The 17347-nt window shown below is 40.3% G+C and overlaps 1 protein-coding gene across 2 annotated transcripts in view; it reads right to left on the reverse strand.

Annotated features, from left to right (window-relative positions):
* The window catches only part of LOC143847250 (ADP-ribosylation factor GTPase-activating protein AGD3-like), a 47658-nt gene that overhangs the window by 27435 nt on the left and 2876 nt on the right, over positions 1–17347 (reverse strand). For both annotated transcript variants that reach the window (XM_077356014.1, XM_077356015.1), the window contains exons 3-10: positions 9839–9939; positions 9159–9229; positions 7352–7414; positions 4512–4556; positions 1771–1836; positions 1578–1625; positions 1075–1170; positions 932–973 (exon numbers count right to left, since the gene is read on the reverse strand). In XM_077356014.1, coding sequence (XP_077212129.1) covers positions 932–973; positions 1075–1170; positions 1578–1625; positions 1771–1836; positions 4512–4556; positions 7352–7414; positions 9159–9229; positions 9839–9939 — 532 coding nt within the window. The remainder of the gene's footprint in view (positions 1–931; positions 974–1074; positions 1171–1577; positions 1626–1770; positions 1837–4511; positions 4557–7351; positions 7415–9158; positions 9230–9838; positions 9940–17347) is intronic.

Below are 17347 nucleotides of genomic sequence, written 5' to 3' on the forward strand. Positions count from 1 at the left end.
CTTGCATAACTTTTTTTTAATATAAAATCAGTTGAAATGCAAAAATCCTAAAAAACGTAGAGTGCATAAATATGTGTTACGCAAAGGAATTCATGGGTTCAAAGTATAGTTGCCAGAAACTCCTTGGGCAGGTGGGAAACCCGTTTCCCCCAAAACGCATTTCTCGCGGGTGGGAAACTCGTTTCCCCTAAAATGCGGGAAACGCATTTTGGAAACGTTTCCGAAACATGATACAAAATTGGAGAAATGTTTCTGAAACGCATGGGAAACATATGAGAAACTTATACAAATCATGCATAAAGCGTGATAAACATATGCAACACTCATAGAAAACCCATGTGAAACGTGTAGGAAACATGTGTGGAACTTACGAAATGTTTAGGAAATGTTTCCAAAACCACATATTCCGTGTTTTCCTTGTGTCTCATTTGTGTTTTTTCTATCGTTTATGAAACACTTCGAATGCGTTTCCTAAGACGTTTCTCATACGATTTTCTATTGTTTTCTCATTTCTCGTTTCTCGTTTCTCGTTTCGCTGGTATTTTTTTCATGTGTTTCCCATTTCCGTTTCACGTTTCCTTTCCTAAATTCGTTTCCCACTCTGGTAACTATAGTTCAAACCCATTCAAATAAACTCTGGTGGAAGTAGCAGCATAATGGAATTCTACAGGGCACATCGTAGCACCATAGCAATAAATTTGCATGAGAAACAAAATGCCTAAAAATATTCTTAATAAATTACGAAGTTCATCCACATGCATGTCGGCATCATACACTTAAAAGGTGTGTGCAGCCCTATTTTTCTTTCTTATTGGTGATATAATAGCACTGTGTGAAGCCCAATTTTCCCAGCAAAGAAACAACTGCTATATAAACATCTTAATGATAAATTAAACAAAGAAACTGAGCCACATTATCATTATAGGAAAACCTGGTTGATGTAGGGCTCCATCTGATGCAATAGCTCATAACCCTGCATGAAGGGCCAAGGTAGAAAGTTAAGTTTAAGAGCAGATTATATCCAACAAAGTGCTTTGACAATTTACATGAAGAAGAAGCAGTCATATGGCATACTTGTTTGAAATAACGTAGGTGAGCATCCATCGTCCCACTAACAGCCTCCAAAAAGTCAAACCTCTTCTTTGCCTCAACATTAGAAAGAGCCGTTATCTGGATAGATAGAAAATCCAAATTAACATAATCAAGACACAGGTTTATCATGTGTCTTATCAAGGTTTAAAATTTCAGTTTTGGTTTCGGACATAGCCGAAACCCCGAAACCAAAATTTCGGCCAAAATTCTGTAAAAAAAACAAGTAAATTTCAGCCGAAATTTCGCCTGAAATTTGAGACTATGGTCTAAATTTCAGTTTCAGGCAGTTTCAGTTTTGGTCTTGACCAAAGTGCGAAATTAGTTTCAGTTTTGGTCTTTGACCGAAATCCGAAGATTTAGGATTTCGGTCGAAATTTAAAACCATAGATCTTACACAGGGAACATATATGCAATCCCATATCGTTGCATCACTTCTAGAAATATAGTATAGAAGAGAATTGATGAGAGCACAATGTTGTAAATACCAGATGGAAGCGAGCCTGCTCAAACGAAGACCTTGCATTGTGAAGCTCCTGGAATATGTATACAACTAAATTAAAATTTCTATCTTAATGAATGAATGAGACTGACTTTTGAAATGCCAAAGACAAAATTTCAGATAATTTTATTCAACAGAATAAAAATAATTCCTTCACTTGAAGATAAACTATTGAATACCTCCTCTAAGATAGCGACTACATCCTTCTTTGTACCTTTCCTCAAAGACAGGAACTTCTCACGAGACTGTTGCACAAAATTGATCAAAAGAGTCATAGTCAGGTTCATAATGATATGTTACTCTCATAACTAGAAACTTTCACAAAGTACTCCATTCAAATCAGCATTCCAATTATTCCAATTATTCCAATTAATGGCTCGATGTCCATAAAACAATACAAGCAATCATACCAACATAATAGTCAGCAATGTAATAATGTAATATACATCACATTTAAAAAATGACCAAAAACAACTGATCAAACTGCTTATCCCTCTATTAGATGGCCAGGTGTTTATTGGGGGGATTCTCTCAATGTCATCAGGTAGATAAATTCAAGAGAAGGCTTTAGATGCTACAGATCGGCTAGGGAGAGAGTGACTAATCCTTTTTTTTTTAATGGTTGCAATTTCATTAAAAGAAAGGGCATTAAAAGAAAGGGGCAGACCGAAATAATCAAGCCCAAACTGCAAGAGGGATAGAAAAAAGAAAGCGAGAGAGAGACAACAGAATACAATCACGGGGGAGGAAATCAAACATCTCCAAACTCCGCCTTCCCACCCCACCACGAGCTAGCGAGAGAGAGACAACAGAATACAATCACGGGGGAGGAAATCAAACATCTCCAAACTCCGCCTTCCCACCCCACCCCGAGCTAGTCTATCTGCCTCTGGTCAGCCAATCTCCTTATATGATTGAATACGATCGAAGATCGGCTTCGATTTCATCAAACATGGATGCAGACCTCCAAGGCGGCACCGCCGCTCCTTTTAGCCACCTTATGACATTTGTTGAATCTCCTTCCACAATTGATGAGTTCAAGGATTCTTTTGGGATGCACTTTATACCTTGATGAGCAGCTTTAACTCCTACCTCACTAGAATCCGCCGTCCCAATGGGACTGGAAAAAGCCCATAAGACCTCACCCAATGAATCCCTCAATATTCTGCTGATCCCCGACGGTCCTGAATTGCCCAAGCTAGAGGAATGCCCACCGGGGGGACAGGGCGCCCAATTTTGAGCTATGATGTTCCGACCCTCGTTGCTCTCACATATCATCCTCCAACCCTCCCCATAAGTCATGAGCCAATACAAAAAGAAACATAGGGAGAGTTCTCACCCAAGAGATAACCATTGCTATTGCTTTAATGTATAGGAAGTAAGGGGACTTTGCAACTCCATCGAAAACCCTAGAATTCCTCTCTTTCCAAAGAATCCATATAACTGCTAGAAAGCAAGTTTTCCATAGCACTTTGCCATTTTTCCTCCATGGAGCCGCCTCCCAATCTTGAAGGAGCTCTGATGAAGAGGATGGAAATACCCATGATATGCCAAACCTAGAAAGGATCCCGCTCCATACCTTCCTTGTGACCTTGCAATGAATGAAAATATGATCGATTGATTCACCAGCATAAAGGCCAATGGTCCATCAACCACATCCCCATTTTTCGCAGAGTCTATAGTCTGGAAGAGGGCGAGCCATGGCACAACGGTAAGGTTGCTCCATTGTGACCTGGCGGTCACGGGTTCGAGTCACGGAAACAACCTCTCTGCAAAGCAGGGGTAAGGTTGCGTGCATCTAGCCCTCCCTAGACCCCACAATGGCGGAAGACTCGTGCACTGGTCCACCCTTTAGTCTATAGTCTGGATCCGCCCTCTGACAGCCGCCCATCCAAAAAATCATACCCTTGGTGGAGCCTGTATTTTCTACACTTTTGCTTCAATGGAGGATACAGAGAAAGGGAATAGGTGATTATAGAAAGATTTTACAAACAAGGGTCCCAGAGAGTGACTAATCCTCTTACTATTAAGGATCATATACGATTACAGGACTAAGCTTATAATGTTATTCTATTGTGTTGTAGCTACATTTTCGTTTGTTGTTTGTCTCTTCGATAATCTCAATCAGGTTGGCATGCTTCGTTTTCTTTTTTCTTAAAAAAAAAATCAGCTATCATTCAGGAAAAAAAAGAGCCAAAAAGGCAAAAACCAATGTTTACCAACCAAAAAACTTCTATTGGAATAAAAAAATATCAATGATGTTCAAAAGGGAGCTAGCTTCCCTGGACTTTAGTGGAATGAAATGAATTTTCTACAAAAGAACGGGATAGTTGTCTCTTCCTGAAAGATCCAAGAACCCATAAATCCTATCAACTTGTGTTTGACGTAACCTCACTTGGATCACTTGTCCCCTCTAGCCGTGGGAGGCGGTCGATCTGGAAGTTTTTCTCAAGCAAATTGTTGGTTTCGTTGTAGCTTCAATTGAAAGTCTTTTCAAAGGCTTTCTTCTTTTTTCTTCTTTTGGAGAAATAGAACTTATTTAAATAGAATACCAAATGCAAGATGGAATAGTTAATTGAAAGTCTTTTCAAGGGCTTTCTTCTTTTTTCTTCTTTTGGAGAAATAAAACTTATTTAAATAGAATACCAAATGCAAGATGGAAAAGTTAAATCAAGGGCAGAGGTTTCATGGGAAAGTATCCCACTTGCCCCTTCACTGACAATATAACATGAAGATAAAGCATGCCCAAACGTAGCAAATTGTGAGGTGATAGTGTAACTATCTAACTATGATTCTACAAATTAATTAACAGCCCACGGCAGCACGGTAGATCAGCTCCACAAAGAGAAACAAGACAAAATTGCAAAATATTATAAGATCTTGACAATTCTAAAATGTTGAAATTTTCTCAATAGCACACCTGGTCATACAGAAGACTAGCTTTGTCAAAGCGCTTCCGGGCATCCTGCAGCAAGACAACACACCTTATCATGTGTAGATAGAATTCACTCACAATATAATTGAGCAATATGAGAAGAGTAGTGGAGAATGGTTGCAAGAACAAACATCCAAAACAATCATCATCCATGATACTTTTCAATGTGGAAAAACATCTGAATCTCTAGGTAACACGACAAATAAAAAAGAAGAAAAATCTCATGCATTATTAACATTCCATTAAGCATTGTTAGTCCAGCTATTTCAGACTTCAAGCTAGCCAGTGAAAGACAGCCCCACACTTGGGAGGTAAGCTCTAAGATATTCATTCACAAGCCGGCTGTGAAAGAACTAGAATTGTAGGACAAATCACCCTGACAATAAATATGATACAAGAGTTGTTGCAAGCAAAATATCGTAAAGAAAATTTGGCCAAGTACCAATTCTTGCACCATAAGCCATAGTTGTATCGATCTTAGTTGCCAAAGACACAGACCACAACTGAAAAGCACAATTCCTTCCCACCTAGTCACCAGTCACACACCTGGGCAGCCGCCGCATAATGATTGAGGCAAGTGTTTTTTTTTTTTTTTTGAATGGTCAAAAATTTTATTAAAGAAAAGAGTCTGAGATGGTCAAACAAGAAAGAAGAAGGGCAAAGAAGATACAAAGGAAAACACAACAAAGAAACAGAGAGAGAGAGATATCTCAAGGCGGAAGAAAGTCGAACTACTTAAAAGCTTCCATGCGAACCCCATTAGCAGATCTCCTAATATGACAGAAGGATATGCTCGAATTGCCCACAATGACTTTAATTTCATCAAAATACTCTGCAAATCTCCACGGAAAAATATGAGTGCTGGTCAACCAACGAATCATATTGGATGAATCCCTTCCACTGTTATTCTATTTAAATCTTCTCCCACTGGGAGCTTCAATCCTTGGTGAACAGGTCGCACCTCCGCCTCACTAGAATCAATCGCTCCAATAGGACCCGCAAAAGCCCACATCACCACTCCCCCTTCATCTCTTAGTACTTCCCCAATACGTGTCGGCCACAGATTTCCAAGGCTAAACCCGTCAAAGTTAAGCTTAAGGAGACCATGACCAGGAGGTTCCCGAACCTGAACAATCGTAGGTCTCAACTCCGAGCGATCGCACATCTCCCTCCACTCGTTCCATAAGTCAAAAGCAGAAATAAACTTAAAATTAGGAAGATTCTTTACCCAAAAAATAGTGAGGGCCACCACCTTAAAAGATATATAAGAAGCACTCTTAGCATACCCTTTAAAAATTCTAGCATTCTTCTCCTTCCACAATACCCATATAATAGCAAGGAATGAGACATTCCACAAAATCTTCCCTTTTTTCGACAAGGGACCATTTGCCAACAATCCAACAAGTCAATGAGATTATGGGGGAAGACCCAAGCAAACCCGAACCTTAACAAAATGTCGCTCCATATCTCCCAAGCAACCAACCATACAATGGATGAATCAATGATACACAGATTCCCCACACAAAAACTCACTCGGACATTTCATCAAACATGTGGCGTGCATCTTTTGAGAACAAGAGTAAGGGCATGAAAAACAAGGAAGAAGTAAACAACGAGAGGGAAAAGATATTAGAAGGGCCCAGAAGACATACTGCGGCTACAAAGAAGAGATATAGTGGAGAGAGGCATAGGACAACACATCAAAGACAAGTTAAAGATAAGAATCCGAGAGCACCGGAGCCGCGGAGAATGAAGAAGATAGCACGGACGATTTAAGGAATGAAGAGCAGAGAAAGAATGAAAGAGAAGGAAAGAGAAGTGGAGAACTTCTTAGATGAGGAATCCAAGGAGGGGAAGGGAGGGGAGGGGATTACGACAAGGTTGGGAGGGAGGAGGAGGGTCGGCAAGGGTGAAGGAGGAGGGTGGCTGACGACAGAGTGGTGAGAGTTGGGTTGGCGAGAGAAGAGGCGGGGTCCAAGGGTGTTGGGTTGGGATCGGGTGGAGCGTGGGAGGAAGGGCGAGAGTTGGTGTTAGGGTTGGAGGGTTAGGGTTAGGGTGGAGGAAGAAGAAGGTGAGGGTTAGGGTGCAACGGTGGTCCCTAGGAGGGTCAAAACTTTAGGGCTCTGATACCATGTTGAGAGAGGAGAATGAGAGAAAGAAAGAGTGAGTTGGAGAAGACTCCCCCTCACTTATGTATTTACATAAAAGAGAGAAGAGTACAATGACTACTATGCCCTTATGACATGCCCTTGGGACGGACGCCCTTTATGGTGTTGTGTTCTCTCATGTGCGCCTTGAGGATATTTTGGTGTGCTTCTCAAAAAATTGAGGTTTGGGTGGCAAGAACACCACCTTGACACAAAACACCTTTTAGGTGTATGCCTTTCATCAGAGGCAGATGCCTTGATGCATTTTTTATGACTTGCCTTGGGACGTACGCCCTTTATGGTGTTGTGTTCTCTCTTGTGCGCCCTTGAGGCAATTTTGGTGTGCTTCGCCTCGAGACGCACCTCAAGGCCTATGCCTTGAACACCTATGAAAACATTAATTAACATACCTACTTCCACATTGTAATTCAGAAAGTGAAAAAAATGGAAATAAGGGAGAAATACTTCTTTATCTCTACAATAAATAATTTGCATACTCTCACAATTCTAAATAGACAGATTAGTAGTTACTTCTAATGCCACTACCACATGCTAGTGTCTGTAACAGAGCCTTGAATATTCTGAATCAAATTAAAATTCATTATGAGGCTATTAGTAGGTCAATTTATTTTAGTCTAACATCCAATATAGAAGTTTTCTTGTGCACATACTGTGTACCTTGACATCTTGTAAATCAATGTTGACAAATTGCAGCAATCTATCATTTAGCATATGCTCAACCTGTAATGGCATTTTAAAAATATCAGCAAAAGCTAGCAACTAGAACAAATAAATTTAAGTCACAGATAATTTCATATAAAGGAATAGCTAGAATCTTTAGGTACCAGATGAGCAATTAAAAATCTATAGAGCTCTCGTTGAGAAGTAATTAGCCATGTAACAGGGACACTCTATCTTCATAAAAATTGGCACCCAACACGTGTCTCAGAGTCAGACACATCTATAAGGCGACAACGGAAAAGCCTTAATTGATTTCTACCTGTGCCTTGGCAACTTCTATATATCGTTCATGTAGTTTTAAAATATTTCATGTTACATCCTAATACGAAGAAAGTTCCCCAAAATAGTTTTCATAAACTACATGCAGCATATATTGGCATGTAATATATTTACCGGTTGCGGAAATAAATTGGATCATATATACATCTTTATTTCATTTATTTGGAAATTCTTCGGCACTTTAATTTGTGCCAAAAAAAAGTGACCCACAATTAAGATAAATCAATATTCCAGTTTATTCTAAACACGAATTTAATCTAAGGTTCATCTTCTCAGTTTTAGATAAATGAATACCATTTAATTGTCTGACAGTAATCACGGTTTCTGGTGAAAAAGTTGAGGCTGGCCGCACTGGCTTTCTCCTGAGAGTGGGAAACACAAGTACGCCTGGCTTCAAGGTTGCAAGCACGGAAGCTGGAAGTTAGAAATTGAATATCCAGATTTTCAAATATAAAAGAGGACTGATGGAGAGATAATTCTTAACAAGTGTAGAGTGGGAGATTGCATGGAATTTGAGTGTAGGTTTCTCAAAGTTGCTATATTGAAGGTGTCAACAGACTTGAGGTTTCTGCCGGAATAATAGGAAAAAGATGAAGAATTAACCTATGATTTGGCCGACACTTCGAGTTTATTGCCGATACACGTGTCCTGTCGTGTCCGACACGACACCCGTGTCGACACTCTTTTAGACACTTTTAGGTGTATTGCTAGAAGTGTTAGCAACTTTATATGTATGTATGTGTATGAGTGTGACACTATTTATGGGTTTCCATGTCAGCTACCTTGGATCCGTGTCGAAACTTGGTCGAAACTCGGCACACGAGTCCATGTCCACAAATCACGAGTATATGTACTTTCTATTTTAGCCGTGTCCCTGTTTCTAAATTTTGGAAGTTTGCCATGTCCGACACCCCGTGTCCGTGTCGAGACGCGACACTCGTGTCCGTGACCACAAATCATAGGAATTAACTAAAGCTGTATGCAAACTAGAAAATTCTGTCACTACCAGTCTACCAGTGTTTCCCAGCCATATTTGCGAAATTCCCACCACTTCCCTGAGAACCTGGAACTGAACTAGTGGTTTAGGCTATTTATCTTCAAGTGTCACCAAAGACATAACCACAAACCCAAGTAACCTTATTCCTTACAATTCCTGCAGGACTGAATATCCAAAGAGGCATTACAATTACAAAGATCGAGATTGAAAATTTTAAAAAAACAAGAATGACATCACAAGTGATGCAAAATAGTTTGATAAATTCAACTAATTGGAAAATCAAACAGGCACCAAGAAAGAACGAACCAATGTATAACAGAGGCAATGATAGTAATACTACACCAATAGTTACTTCAGCATGTCCAGATAACAGATGACATTAATTTCTAATAAGCAACAGACTGTATGTGTGCGATTAAGGAAGAAGTTTTAACATTAAAAAAATAAAGAGGAATTGAGAAAGTTTACCTGGGAACGAAGGACTTCCTTGTATGTGCCTATTTCTCTTAAAGCAATAGTAAATTTTGTCATTACAGGCCCTAAAAAAAACATGAAATTTCATCAATATCACTGGGAAATAAGCCAGATAATCAATTGTTTGTAGACACTTTGGGTGTAAAAGAACCAACTGGGAAGAATACAATAACAGACAAAAACAAATTATTATAGTTAATAGTTCTCAAAAATCACTACTAAAATAGAATATATGGATCCCTTTCTCCTGTATAACCCATGTAAACAATTGTGTCAAAGCTATCCATCGGCATTTCATGATCATCAATCAGCATAAAGGAGCCATGTGCAGTGGTTTTCATATCAAATATATGTTTGGACAAAAAGATGAAAATTTGCCTTCATAAACTAAATTTAACAATGTTGTCAAATGCAGGTACGTCTGTAACTGCATAGTCAGTTCCAGCGCATTGTATTATATTGAATTTATTACCCTCTAAAAAATAATTGATCCACTCGCAATTCAACTTACAATCATTACAAAGGAGCTCCAACTAAATAATAAGTTCATTTTTTTTTTTTGAATGATAAAATAATAAGTTCATGGAATTCAATTCAAGTAGATTTTTATCTCCAATCACAAAAATAATTATTTGAATACAGCATAATATTTCAAGAATAGGCATGAGACTAACCTCCAAAAGCAACGCTAATGGGGTCATTATGCCCTCCTCCAAACATTTCAAGAGAACTTGCAAAAGCAATGTCGCCATCATATCCTTCCCCAAGCCCTTCTCTGAGAGTCAAAAGAAAATATGAACACGAAATCCATGACAAATTCAAGAAATTTCATGAGTATAACAGTACAAGAAATGATGTCCAGATGGGCAACATACGATCCAAACCATTTTTTGACAACAATAAAGCCAATACCGATTTCCTTCAATAAAATGACCTACAAGGTGCATTGATTACCCATCCTGTGTAAAGTAATATTTCAACAGTCATCCAAACCAGATTGCCACCAGCCAAGACATTAGATGACATACAATAAGCGGCAGGCTACTTAACAGAAATTAGGGAGCCATAATTCAACCATGGTTTTAAATTTCGGCCGAAATCCCGAAATTTCAGATTTCGGTTGGGATTGGATTTCGGCCAAAATTTGGTTATTTTGACCAAAATTGTAAAAATTTCAGCCGAAATGACCAAAATTTGAAAAAAAAAAATCATGCCTAAACCAAAATTTATATCCATGACTTCAACACACCCCGAAAAAGATGCTCATACAACTAAAATAAACAGAAACTGCCAAATGCAATTTAAGAACTGTTAGTGAACTTATGTGGGTTCTCAATCCAGATGCAGTTAATTTCTATGCAATGATTTACTTATGTTTGTGTGACAAAATAACAACATCAAAGGTCCCTACATGGAATATTTATAACAGATAAATGCAGCTTGTCAAGAAAAAGGCTTACTTGTAATTATCAAAATACAAAGAAGATTCACGTACCATTCAAAAAGAGAGAGAGAGAGAGAGAGAGAGAGAGAGAGAGAGAGAAGATTCACGTCATAGAACCTGATCAACAATGTATAGACTCAAGCAAACACCAGATGCCCTCGAAATTTTTCTTCAAGTGATGATTTTTCAAATAGATGGACCTCAACTGGATTGCAAACAAATGAGATTAAATGGATGTCCAAATCAGCATCTCCCATTAGTTTCTTCTTGATGATTTGGTTTCTCCAATGGAGAACATTTCTGCAAGAACTTTCAAGTATCCTCGTAAAAGAGGGGTTTTCTGAATTATAAAGACGTAGAAATTTCAGAACATTGTTAAGAGTCCTACTAACAAAAGGGCTCTTTGAATTGTACAACTCTTTACTTCTGCTTCTCAAATTCTCCCAAGAAACTCATTTGACGAAAATTTTGAATGTTTAAACTCCTTTAAAAGTTCTATTAGGAGAACCCTTTGAAAGAATCTTGGAATCTGATCTCTTACAAGACTCCTACAAGATACTCTTAAAGTAACTTAAAATTTGAACTCTTACAAGGTTACTCTCAAAGGAGGGAATCTAAGAGATGAAAATAAACTTGACAAGCGAACTCGTACAAGAGTATTGTCAAAAAATTGACTCTTAGGGGCTGCTAGGATCTAGGGGGGAAATTAGTGGAAAAATATTTCATGGAAAAAAAGGGCCTAGTAGGGTTGAAATTTTCCTTGAAAACATGGAAAACTTTCAATTTTGGGAAAAAAAATCCATGCAAATGAGTTTTTACCAAATGCTAGAAAACTCATTACCAAATAAAATATATTCCTAAGAAAACATCTCACGGCATCCATACAGCCCCTTAAGAGTTTTAGAGAACCTTTAAATTTTATCTCTTCCAATAGTTCACCTTTTTGCGGTCATTCACTTGCATCACTTGCCGAGGAAAGCAAATGGAAGGTCCCTATTTTTCCTCCACCACATCACTTTTCACGTGTTTAGTTGCCTTGTCATTTTTCATCTCTTGTTAGGCGATGTGGTTTCCTTGCCAGTTGGCGTGGTGAGACATTTCCTTCGTTAGGGCAATGTTATCAGGGTCGCTACCTCCCCCCCCCCCCCCAAAACACACACACACAAAAAGAATCAACCCGTGATTTTGATTGCACAGTTCGTTTGCGCGACCCGGATCGCTAAAAAATGGCGATCTGGATCACACGAACACAAACATGGTTCGTTTGCAACCTGGATCGCTAAAAATGGCAACCTGCAGGAGAGAACAGAGAGATGCATGTAAACATACATTGATAGATAAAGCATACCCGATATGGAAGAGTTGTTTTCGCCCATTGAGAGAGAGATTGACATAAACAAGGGCTTTTCGCACCAACTGTTCGATTTACAATTAACATGGAGATATCATACTTCCTCTATTGTCTTATGCTCTTAAAATTTTGGCATTTCCCTTGTTGTTCAAGCTTATCAAACTCGTCTGTTGATTATGATTTCATATTGTTTCCTCATTGTTGAAGAGTGTTGAAGGGTACTTTGGTCATTACGTGTATATTCAGGGGTATTGCAGTTGTTGTAACATGTAGCCCTAACTTGGGCCTATATTATATATATATATATATATATATATATATATATATATATGAGGAAAAGGATTGTATGCTCGAGCGTACCAAGCTTATGGTACGCTCGAGTGCCCAATTACATGTGGGCCCACTTTGTTAGGATGATCCAAAGCATTCATTTGAAAGGCCCTTACATAGATGGGGTGTGTACCAAAAATCAGTTCCATAGGATCATCCTAACCCATCCATTTGTGGAGGTCAAAATGGACAGACACTGTGTCCACAAATCTGCCCATTTTTGCCCTCCACTTTTGGAGGGGTTAGGATGATTCAATGGAGCTGATTTTCGGTAAACACCCTATCTATGATAGGGCCTTGCAAATGAATGCTTTGGATCACCACAAAAAATGTGGGACCCATGTGATTGGGCACTCGAGCGTACCATAAGCTTGGTACGCTCCAGCGTACAATCCTTTTCCTCTCTCTCTCTCTCTCTCTCTCTCTCTCTCTCTCTCTCTCTCTCTCTCTCTCTCTCTCTATATATATATATATATATATATATATATATATATATATACTAGTAAAAAACTTCGTGCGATGCACAGGCCGACAAAGAACTGTACGGACCACATCATAGGTTGATCCAAACCGTCCAAGTGATGGAACACAACATAAATAGGTTGTGCCCCAAAAATCATTTCCATAGGCTGATCCTAGCCCTCCAATCTATAGAGGTTTCCATAATATGTTGTTCCTCTTAAATCGGATGGTTAAGATCACCCTATAGATTTTTTATTAAAAAAGCATAAAGGAGGGGGGCTTTATAGGTTGATCCAAACCGTCCATGTGATGGAACACAACATCAATCGGTTGTGCCCGTAAAATCATTTCCATAGGTTGATCCTAGCCCTCCAATCGATATAGGCTGATCCTAGCCTTCCAATCGATAGAGGTTTCCATAATTGATGTTCCTCTTCAGGTGCTCGGAATCCGTCAATATTTTGCAAGTGTCCTGCATGAGTAATAAAAAGTAGTTCTTTCGTCATTGTCATATGTCTTTACCTCTTCTTGGTAGTTTTTTTCCGTAATTGTCATAGACAAGTACCCTGTGTCGGTACTTTTCGTATGTAGATTACGATTTTACCCTCACATAGATAGTATGTACAGATATGTGGGGAGGGCAAAAAAGGTAAAAATCATCCACATCGACGTGTTAAATGGACAATAATTCTCCCTTTTCTCTTCTGCTATATAGTATTAGATTACATGGGAGAGCTCCTTAGTGGAGACTCTCCATTCACTCTTCTTCTTCCTCTTACCTAATCCATTCCTCAACATGGTATCAGAGCAAAGATCCTAGGGAAGAAGGAAAGAAGAAGAGTCCATCTCTCTCTCTCATCCCACAAGCCACCCTCTCCCTCATTGTTTTCTCTCTTCTCGCAGACCCTTTTGGGTTTTCCGTGAAACCCTCTCTCTCTTTCTCTCTCTCTCTCTCTCTCTCTCTCTCTCTCTCTTCACATCTCTCTCTCCCTCTCCCTCTCTCGAAAATCTCTCTCTATCCCTCAAATCTCTCTCAGATCTCCCTCTCTCTCTCTCTGGCCCCACCTCCCTTACATAAACCCTGTAACCCCAGCTCTACCTTATGCATTTGCGCCAAACCCTCTCTCTCTCTCTCTCTCTCTCTCTCTCTCTCTCTCTCTCTCCCAGTATCTTGTAACCTCCCACTCCCATACGGTTTTGCCGTAAACCCTCCTTCCCTCTCTACCCTTTGCTGTAAACCCTCCTCTCCCTCACCACCTTTGTCGTAACCCTAATCCCCATCCAAAAGCCCATTTCTCAACCCCAAATCCCTTATTTCTCCATACTTTCTCATCAACATCCTATTTGAGGAAGAAACCTTCTTCCCAAATCCCTTTTGCATCCCCAAACCCTAATTCTCCATCCAAAACCTCCTTTATGGTTTAAATCCTCTCTTTCTTTTTTGAAAATCTCCTCCCCTCCACTCCATCCTAATCTTGTCATCTTTTTCTTCATCCTCGTTGTGTTTTATGGCGTTTGTCTTGAACTCAAAGGCGCACACCAAATGTTTCATGGAATGTCTAAGAGAGATGATGAGCCTAAAAAGTCTCCTTTCCGCTGCAAGGTAAAGGCCTTAGGCCTCATGTCGTTCCATGGATGGAATGTGAGTTGTTGTCGTTTAAGGGCTGATGTAGCATTACCCTCTAGTTAGTAGTTTGTTGCTCGTCGGTTGCTTCTTCATGTTCTTTGTTGTTTCCCATTCCTTGTTGTTTGTCGTTGTGATGAACTCGCTTTGCGAGTAGTGTTCATTGGTGCTTCTACAAGTGGGTAGTGCTTTGAGTAGTTTTACGCATTCATTGTGGTTTCGTTGCAATCCACTTGTCATTGCCTATGGCTAGGGATGTGAACGAGCCGAGCCGAGCTTGGCCAGGCTCGGCTCGGCTCGTTAAGCTCAAAAGCTCGGCTCGGGCTCGAACCGGGCTCGGTCAGGCTCGGCCAGGCTCGCGAGCCTTACCGAGCTCGGGTTATATTAAGTTCACACCCCTCATCTTCCCTGGACAGCCCTATCTAGTGTAATTTGACTACTTTTTTTACACTATGGGGGGTGGTCCAAGTAACAAATGGGGTTCCAAAAATGAAGTGACATACTTTGCCTCCCCCTTTCACTCCCTGGACAACCCTTTTAGTGTATATATTAATATATAATATATATATTAAATTCTTAACGAGCCGAGCCGAGCCTGGCCTAAATCGGGCTCGGCTCGTTAAGCTTAACGAGCCTGGCGAGCCGGCTCGGCTCGGCTCGTTAAGGATTCGAGCCGAGCTCGAGCGAGCTTCCGAGCCCGAGCCAAAATTGACACCCTTACCTATGGCTATATGCCTGGTCGTTAGCGTTGCTTTTGGTCTTCGCATTGTCTAAGGCTATATGGCAGATTGTTAGCATTGCTTTCAGCCTTATCTCTCAAGGCAATGTGTTGCCCGCCGTCGGCGGTTGGTTGTCTCTCCAAGCGACGTGCTATCCGTCGTCTTTGGTTGATTGTCTCTCCATGTGATGTATTGTCCGCCTTAATTGGTTGGTTCATGGTTGTCTCTCCAGGCGACGTGTCGTCCACCGTCGTTGGTTGGTTATCTCTCTCCAGGCGAAGGGATGTGCCCCGTCGTTGGTTTGTTGTCACTCCAGGCGACGTGCTGTCCGATGTCGTTGGTTGGTTGTCTCTCCAGGCGACGAGATGTTCGCAGTCGTTAGTTGGTTGTCTCCCCAGGCGACACATTGTCCGTCGTCGTTGGTTCGTTGTTTCTCCAAACAACGAGATGTCCGTCGTCGTTGGTTGGTTCCTCTCACATTTCTGGTGGTTGGACTTCTTCTATTGGCGATTTGTTGTTCACCCGGTCTCCGCTCGTGGTGCTTTGCCATTGTCCGTTTGCGCGCCTTTAATGTGCTTCTTTTGTTCGATGGATCATTGTCGTTTTACTGCCGAGACACCTCCGCTCGATCATTATGCGTATGTAGATTAGTTGGCTGTGCATTGATTCAAGGGGAGGCTCCGTGGTGATCGCTCTGGCAGTAGTGTTGATTCAGGGGGAGAAGTTATTTTTGGTGGCCGTTGATCTTGCCGTTGTACTCATTGTGGCTATTGCCCTTTTTTGCTATGTTTTTCACCATGTATTCACCACACCAGCTTGAGGGGGAGTGTTGTACCAAGCTGGCGTGTGTATGGGATTATTGTTTTTTGTTGTTATATGGGTATTATGGTTGTTTGTTGTAGTTTTCTTCGTAACAAGCTGGGGTTGTACGGTATATACACTCCGCCTTGAGGGGGTGTTGAAGGGTATTTTGGTCATTACGTGTATATTGAGGGGCATTGTAGTCTTTGTACCATGTAGCCTTAACTTGGGCCTATATACATCATATTACATGGGAGAGCTCCTTAGTGGAGACTCCATTCTCTCCATTCACTCTCTTCTTCTTCCTCTTACCTGATCCATTTCTCAACACTCATAAAGTTCACTTTATTTAATATTTTTCTCTAGTTTCCAATCCCCTTATTTCCTGTTTGTTTTGGATTTTGATAATTGAATTTTAACTCCAAATAATATATATATATAGAGAGAGAGAGAGAGTATCGGAGCGACTCAAATTAGCGCTCCAAATCAATCTGCTACCCCAATACTGAACCAACTAAGCCTACCCTCATCATACCGCATACCGTGCTACCATCATACCCTGTACCGCGTATTAGGATGAATCGCATTCCATGTAACATTGCGCCAGGGTTTCCTTCTCCAAGCATAGGAAAACGAGCCATTTCCTCACTATTGTAGCAACCTCCCGCTTCAACATTTCTCCCTCATATCTCTAATATCTCCTCCCTCTGCGAAATCTCGCTCATGCACCCAACACCATGCAACTCATCAAAGCCCCTTCAATGTCTTGTTCGCAGCAGTCAAACGAAGGCTCATTTCGTTACTCCTCTTCTTGATTGTTATGTTTCTAATCTCTTGTTCCTGTTGTGCAAACTCTGCTAAAGCATTACTAATTTGGGTGTTTTTTTATTTTGAGGGGGGATTTATTTTGGTTTGGATTTGGTTAGGGTTTTTCTAGGTTTGTTATATTTCCTCTCTCTCTCTCTCTCTCTCTCTCTCTCTCTCTCTCTCTCTCTCTCTCTCTCTCTCTCTCTCCATGGCTCCAAGAATCCGTGTAACTTCCGTCTATATTTTTTTCCTCTCTTTTGTAGTGGTTATAGATCTTTAGTTATTTAGTTGATTCTATCTGATTTTGGATCTTCTCTGTGTGTAATTTAACCATTTTTCCTTTGTACATGTGTTGGTTCTTGAAGTTTTTAGCTCAAAAAAATTTCTAGTACTAACCTATAACGTTTTCTATTTAATTGCAAGAATAACTATAAGTACTAGTTGTTCCATGTATCTAGAATACGAGCTTGACACTTCCGCAGTCGGTGCAGATATTGTGGCAAAGCCACATGAGGCTAATCCATCAACGGAATCGACAGAGCACCATCATGAGTCTAAGGCGAGTGATCTAACCGATGAGCCATTACCTGAGACGGATGATCAAGAGCATAATGTGGAGGATTGCCCTATCTTTGAGCCAATTGT

Source organism: Tasmannia lanceolata, unplaced genomic scaffold, assembly GCF_043159265.1.
Source record: "Tasmannia lanceolata isolate RefF3 unplaced genomic scaffold, GAP_Taslan_0.1 ptg000015l, whole genome shotgun sequence".
Lineage (NCBI taxonomy): Eukaryota > Viridiplantae > Streptophyta > Magnoliopsida > Canellales > Winteraceae > Tasmannia > Tasmannia lanceolata.